This window comes from Gordionus sp. m RMFG-2023, chromosome 1, assembly GCF_954871325.1.
Source record: "Gordionus sp. m RMFG-2023 chromosome 1, tfGorSpeb1-WG-v2, whole genome shotgun sequence".
Taxonomy (NCBI): Eukaryota; Metazoa; Nematomorpha; class Gordioida; order Chordodea; family Parachordodidae; genus Gordionus; species Gordionus sp. m RMFG-2023.
This window is the reverse complement of record NC_088775.1, coordinates 61,317,318-61,330,585: the sequence shown is the minus strand read 5'-3', so window position 1 is coordinate 61,330,585 and position 13,268 is coordinate 61,317,318. Positions and strand designations below refer to the sequence as shown.

The 13,268-nt window shown below is 29.3% G+C and overlaps 1 protein-coding gene across 1 annotated transcript in view; it reads right to left on the bottom strand.

The window, feature by feature from the left end:
* Positions 1-13,268, bottom strand: part of LOC135930935 (uncharacterized) — a 37,120-nt gene that overhangs the window by 19,367 nt on the left and 4,485 nt on the right. The window contains exons 8-10 of the mRNA XM_065467738.1: positions 11,387-11,656; positions 10,357-10,595; positions 9,705-9,844 (exon numbers count right to left, since the gene is read on the bottom strand). Of these exons, the coding sequence (XP_065323810.1) occupies positions 9,705-9,844; positions 10,357-10,595; positions 11,387-11,656 (649 nt within the window). The remainder of the gene's footprint in view (positions 1-9,704; positions 9,845-10,356; positions 10,596-11,386; positions 11,657-13,268) is intronic.

Genomic DNA, 13,268 nt, shown 5'->3' with positions numbered 1-13,268 from the left:
TTATTTCTAGGATTTTCAAATTTTTCAATAACGCTATAAGTTTAATTTTTCGTTCTGTGGAAGTTTTATTCATGACCATTGAAGCTTGAATACTGGATGTAAAATTGCAGAAAGAACATATTGATCTTCATATATATATGTTCAAATCTATTAAAAAAAATAAAATATTAATGAGTGATAGGTTTAATACCTTTTATTAATCCCATTTAATACGGCATCTATCAATGGTTGACCATATTTGAGGCTACTAATTTTTTATAATTTTAAAATAACTATCGTTATTATTGGGGTCAAATATCCCAAATGCATTTTTTCTTTAAATTTAATGATTTTACTTAGTTATATTATATTATATAAAATAATTAATATTACAATCAAATGTCGTTTTAAATTGGAACCTGAGGATTTTGACAATATAATACTTTTTGGCCATATTTTACATTTGGTAAGCATTGAATTAGTTCCTTCAATATAGGATATTACTGTAAAACATTTATCATATTTGGCCATGGTAATGATAATTCATCTGATTTTGGATTTTCAGAATCAGATGATGAGGATTAAATAATAATATTCATGCTTATGCTAATCTATTAAATTAAAATATAAACAATAATACTAAAATTAATAAACTATGTGTTAAAAAAATTGAAATGTGAAAAGGAAATACACAGCCGATTAAAAAAATATAAATAATACTTTTTTTTAAAAAAATTTGGAAATATTAAATTTTTCAAATAAATAAAAAGTATTTTTAAAATTGAAACGAACGTTAAATTCGAACGCGTTCGTCATAAAAAAAGAACTTCGTTCACGAACGCGTTCGTTTACAACACTAATTTTGTCCTAATTGGCGTTTTTAATATTGTATTGGGATATATATTTTTTTTTTGTAAATTCATTATATGTATTTTTATTACGCGGAATAATCCGGTTTGTTAACCTTAGCGCATTGGTTTGTTTTGGGAATGTAAGACTCACAATGAGTCGTGTTATTCGGATTTGTAAGAATTATTCTTTTATTCATTTTATTTTCATCTATAAAATAGCCGTTTTTGGCAAATTAAAGAGAATTATTTTTTTGTGGGAAATTCAATAAAATTATTATATTCGGAGTTTTGCTTTCTATTCTGCCCAGACTTGTTACGGCACAACGTAATAATTGGTGCCGTGATCAAACAAATAAAAAGTTAGTTTTTTTTATATTTATATATAATTTTTTTTTAGGTAATAAAAAGGAAAAACTTAACATTTGTTAAGGGCACAGTGGATTAACTGTGGTATTGAATTTATATTTTAAAGGCACAGGGGTTCTGTGGAATATTTATTTTTTTTGAGAAAAATCGGTAGAGTACCGGGATTGTTGTTAATAGAGATAGGAAAAATTGTAATTTGGGTTACAGTAAGAGTCTGATGTACTGTTGTGTTATTTCGGTATTAATTTTATTAATTGTATCATATTGTTTAACTCTTCAGGTAGTTAAGATTTTTTTAGTTAAGTTAATTATTAACTTTTTGTAGGTAATATTTTGAGATATATTTTATTTTGTTAAAATGGTTAATATAAATAAATTAATTTAGAAATATTTTGTTTCAATGATTTGATTAAAAATTTTTTTCCTTAAGTGAAATGAAGGGTTTTAAATTAACTATATATGTAGATACAGTATAATATATTAGGAGCGATAGTGGTATTGCTGATTTTATTAGGTAGTTTATATTTCGGCAGGAGAGAACGCTGGAATAGATGTATTAGGATACGGGGACAGACGTTATTAATTGAAGGACATAACGGGGAAGAAGATAGATATGGTAGGGTTACGTGGTTGCCCGTGCAGGAAATGTTGCAGGGATGGGCAAGTAATGAGGATTTAAAATGGAGCGGTAATGAAAAAGGAATTGAAGATGGAAGAATAGGAATATATGGAGGTCGAGGAGAATTGACAAGGTCGTTTAGGACGGAAGGTCCGAGAAATAGAAATATGGTATGTTATAAATGTGGGTTAAAAGGGCATATAGCCATAAACTGTAGGGACGTTAAATGTTTTGAGTGTGGCCAAGGTGGTCACATTTCGACGTATTGTCCGGGTAAAAGAGAGAGATTACGATGCGCTGGATGTGGAAGATTTGGACATGCGGAGAATGATTGCAGAGTGGGAAGAGTAGAAACCAGAGGAGGATTTCCCCAAAGAGGAGAGTTCGAATGCTATTAATGTGAGGAGTATGACCGAGGTTTCAACAAGAGGTGAAATGGGGGCCGATTGCAAAATTATATGTTTCAAGTATCGTGAAGAAGGGCATGAGAGATTGCGACGGGGGATGACTATATGATTGTGGATAAAGGAGAATTCAGGCCAAGGAGGGGGGAGCGGAGGGGCTAGAAAGGGTTATGAAAATGTTGAGGGAAGAGGGTAGAGAGGAAAAAGTATATCTTTCGAGTCCGAAAGTGTGGTTTAATATAAACGGAAAAATGATATCCATGTTGTTTGATACGGGAGCAGCTATTTCGGTAATGGGATATGAGGATTTTAGAAGACTATGGCCGAATAGTACAATAATTCAGGAGAGGATTCAAGTGAGGCAGTTTGATGGATCCGAAATGGAGATGATGGGAAAAGTGAAAGGCGATGTCGGAAGTGACGGACGCCAAGTATTGAATTTGTGGATAATTAATAGAAGTGTAGAGCCAGTGATGGGATGGGACTGGATTACGAGTGTTGGGTAGAGTATAATTTTTGGGGAGTATTTGCGCAGTGGATATTTCTGGCCGTCAAAGAGGGCATCAGGGAGGATATTATAAAGATGGTCGAGGATGATGAAATTTACAGGAGAGATGGTGAATGGATGGAAGACCGAGACAATATAGAAGTGGATGAGGGGACATCCATGTTTTGGGGAGAAAGTGAAGTGATGACAATGGGGGATGGTGTAGAGGCGATGAGAGAAGGTCAAATTGTTGATGAATATGGAAATGGGAGGATGTTCAAAAGTAACAAAGGAAATAGTTGGACCGTGGATGCGAGGTATAGAAAATGGAGAATTACAAGGGAAGGAGTTGCAGGAACAAGGAAGAGAAGTAAATAGACCAGAGGAGTCTGTGGGGGAATTGGAATTTGTGAAAAAAGGAATAGGGTGGTTAGTCCAGGAATATGATGAAATTTTTAGTGATAAGTTGGGTTGTGAGGGACTATGAAGTGGATATACGGATGAATGAGGGATGTGTACTAAAATATTATGCTGTGCGTAGAGTACCTTTTGAATGGAGGCAGGAAGTAAAAGAGTTGGATCGGTGTGTAAAGGAGGGCATAGTGAGTCCGGTGGAATACAGCGAATGGGCGACACCTTTGGTACCCGTAAAGAAGGCCAATGGGAAGTTGAGGTTGTGTGCGGATTTCCGGGTAACGTTGAATCCATGTGTGGTGGAGATGAAGTATCCGTTATCCAGGATAGAGGAGATATTGGCCAGTTTAAAGGGGAGCAGATATTTTTCAAAAGTGGATTTTTCGAACGCGTATTTGCAATTACGGGTGAAAAAGGAGAGGCAGAGGTTGTTGACTATAACAACGCCGAAGGGCCTATTTGCTTTTAGAAGGTTGCCGTTTGGATTGAGTGTATCGTAGTCCATATTTCAACGGACGATGGCGGCAGTTTTTCAGGGATTAGAGGAAGTTTTTTTTATTATATGGATGATGTATTAATAACGGGGGTTACGCCTGAGCAGCACAATAGAAGATTGGGAGAAGTATTTCAGAGGATCCGGGGACCCTAAATCAAATTCATTTTCAACTTTTTCTAACTCGAAAAGAATAGTTTTAGCGATATGCTTTTAAGTGACATGATGTGTCGCCAATGTATTAAAATTATTATCTATTTCGTGAAATGTAAAGGTAATATAATTTCGACGTCTATATTTGTCGGTCCATATATAAAAGTTATAGCACAAAATTTTGAACCTATATTAATTTGTTGACATATGTATGCTTTCATTAATAAATACACATCATATAATCCACTAAGGCTAAGTTTTGTTCTGTTAAATCTTTTATATCTGAAATAATGCCATATTTCTACATAATAATAAAAACATGATGCCTTAAAAAATTTTAAATGTGAGATGAGATCAATTTTATTTAAATAATCTAATATAAAATAATTTGATATTTTAACGGTTAAAATAAAAATTAAGATTGCCCTATAGAAATTATATTTACAAATAACCTCTAGAAAATCTTGTACTATTATTTATAGAAGAGGCATTCAATCCTTGCAACACATGAGAACATAATTCCTTACCTTTTATCTTTTATAGGGTCAGTTGTATCTTTTATAATAAAATAATTTTAAATTTTGTTCAGATATTTCTTCTTTACATGATAAGTCATGTTTGTCAAGTAAATTTTTTATTATGTTTGATGTGCTGATATTTTTAGAAAAAAATTTGATTGGATAACTAATTAAAAAATTCACAAATATTTTAAATCAAAAAATTTACTCTGACAAGTGCTATTTGTAAGCATATATTACAAAAGAATTTATCTGCAGCAACACTGGTTCTCTTATTATTTGTGTCAGTTATTAATATTAAGTATCCAAAATGTTTCCATGCAAAAGAAGGTTTTGCTTGCAAGGATATACTTGTTACAGGGTATTTCAATGCTGCCTACATTAAAATTGTTTTAATCCTGCTATGTTTATATAAGTTATAATGGTAATACAATAAAAATCATTAATTAAAATTTCCTTTTATAATAAAAAATAAGTCTTATATGATGAGTTGTAGATTGCATTATGAAAATATTGTATTACTCCTTATACAATAACTGATGGTCTTATACAAAAGATTTGAAACATCAAAAATTAGAAGAATAAAATATATAATAATATTTCAATATCTTTTCTGTAGATTTCTAGCCTAATAATAACATATCATCTTATTACAAATCAAATGTTTTTATTACAAAAATAATATTTATTAATTTTAAAAAATAAAATTGCATTCATTAATAATTTAAAAAATATTTAAAATATTTTTCTTCCAATTACAATTCATAAATAATATATAAAATAAATATCATTTTTACAGTGTATTTGACCAGGGGCGCACAGGTCTAGGCATAATAAAGATATATATTTTGGGAATAAAATATGAAAGCATTAAAAAAGAAATATCTAATAAAATGGTAATTAGAATGTGTGCAGGACCTAGCTAAAGATTGGGTAAAATAAGGGTTTGAAGGTGAAACCCTCCAAAATATTTGTAATTTCCTTCCTCTGTTAATATCGTGACTACACTAATAATCTGCTTTAAGGTCATTCAATATCAAATCAATCACTTTACAATCTGACCATCTCATTGGTATATAAGTTAATGAGGTGTTATGATCTAGAACCATAGCTATAAGGTCTCAATGTGGCTTTGCTTGGTCTTTTAGTAAACTCTTCAATAAATAAAATTAATTTTTTCCAAATTTTTGATATTTTGTAAAGAGTACCAAAATATGTTCACATAAAAATTTTCAGCGTGGTAAAAAATAAGTAGGGAAAATGCTTAAAAAGTTACCGCTAAGTGGCATAAATCATTTTAAATAGCTTAAAATTTTATTATTTGAAAATATAAGTCAATCTAGATTTTTTATAAACCATAATATAATATTTATTGAAAAAAATCTCATTTTGGCACAAAAATAAAATTTCCGCTAAATAGTGCAAGTAATTTAAAATAGCCAAAAACTATATTTTTTAAATATGTCAGTTGAAGTATATTTAAAGAATTGATTCATAGTAAAATACTTAAAGTATAGGCGCTTAGTTATATTGATTTCCTTAAATTTAATTTGTGTGTCATTTTGGATTTTTCACGATTAAATTATAAATTTTTCTGTAGTGGTCAAAAGATTCATGACAGTGGAATATCATTTTCAAAAGAATAAGAATATCAGGTATTGATAGATAATAAAAGGACTGAGAAGGTCCATTAGGGGCAAAATAATTACCTTTACCATCAGCACTACTAATAGCCAGAATATATGCTACCAACTATTCATTATAATAAAAACATGTTACATACACTTTAATATAATTGGTTGATATTTAGCCTATTCGATTTTGAATATTTTGAGGCGTGGTTTGAACAGCAGTGGAATATATTGTGTAATTATTTGTGAGAAATTTTTTGAGTTCCAGGAATTAAAAGCTTTAGAAAACCGACTTTAAAAGTTCTTGCTCCTCTTGGAATTCTTCATCAGATGTATAAGAAAAATGAAAATTTTCTATATTTTCATCAGCAAATTTAAAAAAATCGCAAGATTTTATTTGATTTTAATAAGTTATTGTAAACTGGCCTGTGCAGCCAAGGGTTTAAAATTCCATCGCAAGCCCTTTCCCCATGTGAAGTAGCAAGGAAATACCATTCTGCTGAGATAGAGAAGTCTACCTGATGATAACATAAATTATGAAATTTTCCATGTTTTATGTTGGGCAACAAACCCATAGAAAAAATAATAAATGTTTTTAGGCTCCAATAAAAAGTAAATTTTTGGGAAATTTATTAATTTTTTTGAAATAAACAAAATAGGCACGTATTATGTTCCAGCGACCCGGATATAGCGACATAACTTATAATCTATATATAATCCTCAAAAAATGTCAATTAAATGTAGCCAACAGAATTCTTTTAAAAATATTTATCCATTGATAATCTTTACACCAAAACCAATGCAATTATGTTCCATGCATGCATTAAATCTTACACATAAATTTAAAGACACCATCTTCATTATCAGTAGTAAATTTTATTTTATACTTTCAATTTACACGCTTTTAAATATATAACTTTATGAAAAATAAAGGCTAGATCTTCACTATCAATAAAAAGACACTTCATCATACACAACAGTAAATACCGTTTTTAAATTTCAGATGATTCATGACTAACTTCCAGCAAAATAAAGGCACCATCTTCATTATCAAGACACTAGAGAGAGTTGTTAATGCTTTTTTTAAAGGAGCTAGCTCCCAAACCCATTCATACCAGCTAAAAAAAGCTAGCTCCCACTACTGAGTTTTTAAAGGAGGGCTGCCACTCGTTATTTAAAAAAGTACTAAAAACAATATCATACTTCTTTATTACTTTTATTTACAAAAGTACTAATTACAATTTTTATTATTTATTTTAGATAGATATTTACGCACAACAACCATTGGTAAAAGTACACTATTGTGGCCTGCTCATGCTCAACTTTAAGTGTAAAGATTGTGATTCTTTAATATTTTCTTTGGAAAAACCCTCAGATGGCAGATTCAAGAATTGCTGTCATAAGGTTAAAGCTAAGATATCAATCAGATATATCCCTTTTTTATAAGACCCATTATCAAATCCTTATGAAAGATATCCGTTCATATATTAGTGCCTTTTTATTTGCATTGATGAATGCACAGATTTCTAATAGTTTGAACCGAGGCTACGGCTGATAATGGTGGTTAAATATAAAAGAAAAAAATAAATGTGATCTTTCATGCTAATTGCACAAGTGAAGATACAATATTCCTAACATAGATGAAGTTGCTATAATTTTTACAAACGATGATAGCAAACTCCCGTTTAAAGGGGATATCAAAGTCTATCCTCGAGTTGATGGCAATGAGCTTATAAATATATTAAGTCTTAATCTTGATTCAATGATACATCCTCTATTTACTTTTGGTAACCCTGGTTGGAAACCAGATATAAAGGGTGAGGGTTCAAGGGCAAATATCTCACTGCTATAGTTTAAAATGTTAAGATTAGCAATTTGTGTGAATTTAACCCAATCCTATTTGCTGGAAAATTATCACAATATATTGTTGATTCCTATTTACAGGTTGAGGGAAATAATTTAAATTTTATTTTACAAAATTACGAGTAGAAAAAATATTCTGGGGGTAAACAAATATAATTATCGGTAAAGCTCAAGGGTCTCAAAGAAATAAGCGAGAATGTTATCATGATGCATTGGCCATTGTGCTCAAATTTGGCAAACATGATTTGTTTATACCTCTTATATGCAATACTAGTTGACGTAAAATGAAGGAAAATATATTTCTCGGGTAAATTCCTTCAGATAGACCTGCTTGAATAGGCCGTGTTTTTAAATTAAAATTAAATGAATTATTATTCGATATAAATAGGGCTTTTATATACTATCGAGTTCCAAAAAAGAGTTTGCCTCTTCTACTTATACTTATTATTATAAATAACGAGAGTAAGCTTATATATATAGATGAATGAATAAATTATATTTTTGTTCATCGACAAATGATATAAAAAATTTCTCAAATAAAAAAAAAATGTCATATCATTAAACTAGCTGATAGCCTGTCAAGAATGACACGGAATCAAAATTTTCCTATCTTATGAGTGATTCAGAAATTTATATTTATTTGGATGAGGGTAATATGAAGTATATATTTGGTACCCTTAATTTATGTGCATGCAAAAATTTTTCAATAAAATTTTTATTCATTTTATTTGTAATTTATAATCGAAAAAATATAATCTTGCTAGATGAGTTTTGTGGGGCAATGTTAAATCGAAAATAGGTCATGCAAAACTCTCATCTAGCAAAAAAATATTTTTTGGGTTATATAAATTACAAATATATGAATAAAAATTTAGTTTAAAGGATTTTTTATTGTGCACATAAATTAAAGGTACTATATACTATATTAACACATATTTTATAAAAATAATGGAAAATCCCTAATCAAAATAAATATATATGTCTAAATCACACCTCAAAGATAGGAAAATTTGTGATTCATCCATCATTGAATAAAAAATTATGATTCTCCTCATTTTTAACGGGCTAACATCAGCTAGTTTAAATCATAATTAGCTAATCAAACTATTAAAAAAATTAACGCCATCTAGTGACAATTTTATTTAAAGAATTTTTCTTATTTAAATTTTTTTACCACTTATTTTTATATTGACAGTTCTTGGTACTCTTTATAAAATATTTCAAATTTGGGAAAAAAATAAATTTTATTCAAAATAGGTGCAAGTTTAGTTAGGGCTAAATGAGCCATAATAGATATATTAGACCTGCAGGCCCGGTCCTAAGCCTGGGTACATGGGCCAGGCCATATTTTAATTTTTTTAAATATACCTGGGCCAGGTCTGATTTTTTTTTAAAAAGGCCGGGCTATATATTTTGAAACCACATATTTTAAATCGCCATTATTAACTATAAAAATTAAAAATAAATAAAATATGTTTTTAGAAAATTTGAGCAATGCCTAAAAAATTTTTGAAAAAATAATCAGGTCCTGAGAAATTTTTTTTAAAAAAAATCTAGGCCTGGCCGTTTAAATGGTACCTCTGCAGGTCTCTGAGATATATATATATAGCATCTAATATTAAACCAATTTTAAAAAATAATTTATTTCAAAAAAATGACAAAGCAGAGCCATTTTGAGACCCTATATTTCCAGTTCTATTAGTCAAGGGGTTATTTTGGATTCGTCAATCACAACACTTCATTAACTTATATAACAAATTTTAGAGAAATCTGAGATAGTAGGGTTATAAAGTGATTGATTAAGAATCTTTTTAATCTGGGAAACAGTGATATTCCCTCTAAACCAAAAAGAAGAATTTATTATAATTTATTTACAAAAATATAATTTGTAAAACCCCTATACATATGATGTTACAAAAAAATTACTTTAGGATACTCCCTACCATCGTAGTTAGTAATTATAGTATTGACTACTCCCATTCTGTTGCAGTTCGAAGATATAGCCTTAACCCGGTCGGCGTTCACATCGTTCGCAAATATAGTGCCTTTGTTTTTCATTATGGCAGCTATTCAAATTTTATAATATACATTTAAAATTTAATTTAGATAATAAAACTTGATATTACTGCTTGATTAAAGTTTCAATTCCAAGTTTGATCAAAATATTTCAGACTTAGTCCATTCTTGCTTATATTTTATCTTATCCCAACCTCTTACTCCCCACCCCCCCTCTACCTGTTCATACCGCCTATCATTATTAAAATTAAGAATGGACCGATACTCATGGTAGAAATCTGCAAACATAAACCTACCAAAGGATCTGTGGTAATTTTTTTTAGTATAATATATAATTGTATTATAATAAATTGATTATCAAAACATATAAATATACCTAAAATATATGACATAATCTTTTCAAAAAACTCATTTTAAGTAAATCTACCTAGGTAGGATAAAATAGGTCAAGTCAGGTTTGGCGTGAGTCTCTGCTAAATGTAAGGTATTTATCCTTAAACTCAATTTCTACAAAATATAGCAATAAATGTGAATAAAACACTATAAATTAAAAGTATTATACCTAAGTGACAGGTTTTTCCACCAGGTGCAGCACAGAGGTCAAGCACACGCTGTCCTGGTGCTGGAGCTAGGACAGAAGCAGCTAAGGCACTAGCAGTGCCTTGTATGGCATAAAGACCACCAAGGTATTCAGGCGTTGCTCCAAGAGAAAAGGCACTCTCGTAAACCACTATCAAATGAGGGTCTTCTTTTATGGATGATGATGATTGGGGGGATTTTGCGGATTTAGAATCAATTTCCCTTTTAAAAATATATAAAGTGCTTTATAACTTTTGAACAAAAAGTATTATCTACAAAGCACAAGATAATTATAAAATTAACAAAGGAACACTGTGCTAGTGATAGGTATAAAATAAATATGAGAATATAATTAATAAAACTGAAGAATTCATCTCATATATAATATAAAAGTGTAGATTGAGTTCGGTTATTACACTGTTAAAATAGAACAAAGGAAAAATATCTTAAATAATATGAATGAGGCAACATTGGGAGAGATTATGAAGAAGAGAAAGTTAGATGGAGTTAGAGAATTTTTGTTAACAACACTAAAAATTATAAACTTATGAAATGGTAAAATTTAAAAGATAAAATGAGTGACTTCAAAATAGGAGCAATTATACCATATTTTTAATTTTGAATGACACTTCCATCAGTGATGTATCTAGATTTTACTTTGAAGAAGGCAGGACATATATTTTTTAATTTAATAATATCCAGTAATTTTAAAAAAGTTTTTTTAAATTAAAAAGGAAAAATATATTCTAAAATAAAATGGTCATATTTTGATCTTTCTAGATGTATTTTAAATTTTGATTTAAAGTTTTATAGTTCAGATAATATAGTTAGTCCCATTTAAATATTAAACTTTTGGGGGAGAGGGGGTGGAGTCAAACCCCTTTAATATGCCCATGATTTCTATTAATCTCAATCAATCCCATATAAAAAATAATTTTTTTAAAACTGATTAGCTACTTTTCTCCTTCAATGTTTCGTTATATATAAATCAAACTATATAAAAAATACATTACCCTGTAGATGGTTGCAGCTGGCCAAAAGTGAGTTTATCACACTTCAAAACGCCACCTTTTTTGTGTTTAAGAGATCTCAATAATTCTCCAGCTGATATCTTCAATGTGTTTGCTCTTATGGTAATCGGCCTCTCCTTATCATTCCAATCCAAGAATTCAATCAGCTGATCCAATGGTACCAATCTAACAAATTGTTCCATCAGAAAACGATTATAACCATAAAGTCGGGCTAAATGCTGCACAAGGAGGCTTAAGAAAAATTTTCGGGGCCTAAAAAAAAATTATACATATGTGTTATGAATGTTTTTAAATGAATATGCTTGTGAACAAAGTTCCTTGAATTTTATACGAACTTTGAAAGTGAACGTATTCCTTTTTTGACAAATGAGTTCGTTCTCTTCTAAAAAATCTTCTGTTTTAATTCATTTGAAAATATAAAAAAAATTAATCCAAATTTTTTAATAAAAAAGTGTTAATTAGGTGTTTCCTTTATCACATTTGAATTTTTTTAATCAGTCACTATTTCTGTCCTATAATATAGTTTATTAACTTGAATATTATTCAGTACCATAGCCACACGGGGGGCCAGATACCCCCCCCCCCCCCCAAAAAAAAATTTTTTACTGCTAAACCTGGCACCCTATAAAATTTAAAATTTTTTTTGTAATATATTATTTTTTAAATAAATTTTAAATATTTATTCAAAAAACATGTCTAGATTGTAAATTTCTTTCTATCCTGTTTTATTTTTATCCAATAATAAATCATCATTCATTCATATTTTACCATTTTCATGTGTGTTTGTGTATGACATTATATAGGCACTTAATCATGTTTAAATTGTACTAATTTCAATGATAATTATTTTATTTATTATGGTTCAATCACAATATTATTATTATAATATAACCAGTTATTTTAAACAGCAATGAATATTTTAGAATTATGAAGAATATACTGAGATATCAACAATTTTGGTAAGCCAACAAATTAACCGTAATAAGGTTATGTTTAATCACAGGTGATCCAAAAGTGGGATTTTACCTTAGACAAAGAATATCAATTGAAATTTGTCTATCCAACTGCATATTCATACATGGGTCATTAAGCCCCGCCAACCACACCTAAATATATTATTTTCTCTTCCTATAATTATATATTTTTATATAGAATATAGATATAGTATGTCAATTATAATTTTAATATTCAACAGTATTTTTATCATTATTTTGTTTTATTTTTATAATTGTGCATTGAAGTTTTTTAAAAATGAAAGTGATAATATAATTTTTACTATTTTAAATCAATATTTGATTTGATGCTATTTCTTAGCATACAGCAGCTACCTTTTCGTGGGTTGGTTCAACAAAAATTATGGATGCTGCAAAAGATGAAAACATAATTTATTCTTCTGGACTATTTGTAGCAATGTTTCATACACCATCCAAAAAGGTCCTGGATTAAATAAAATCATGAAATACCTAAATATGCCCAATATACATCACCCCAGATTCAAAAAGAAGTAATATCTATTTGGCAGATATGGTGCTTGAATATATTTCAGATAAATATAACAAAAGTGAGATGGCTTATGTCTTAAGGCTGATGAGACAAAAGATGCATAAGGTTATGAAACTCTGAGCATAATTATTCGCTATATTGTATTCTGAAGAAATTTAATAGGAATTATAAATTTACAGTCTCTTTCTACTGAAAGCATTACTGATTAGATTTTAAAGCAACTTAATGAGTTAAATATTAATTCAACAAATATAATAAGCCAGGTATATGATGGTGCAAACGTCATATCTGATCAAAATGGAGAAGTGCAAATAAGAAAAATTTAATAAAAAAGTTCCTTTTATATGTTATATGTATAACA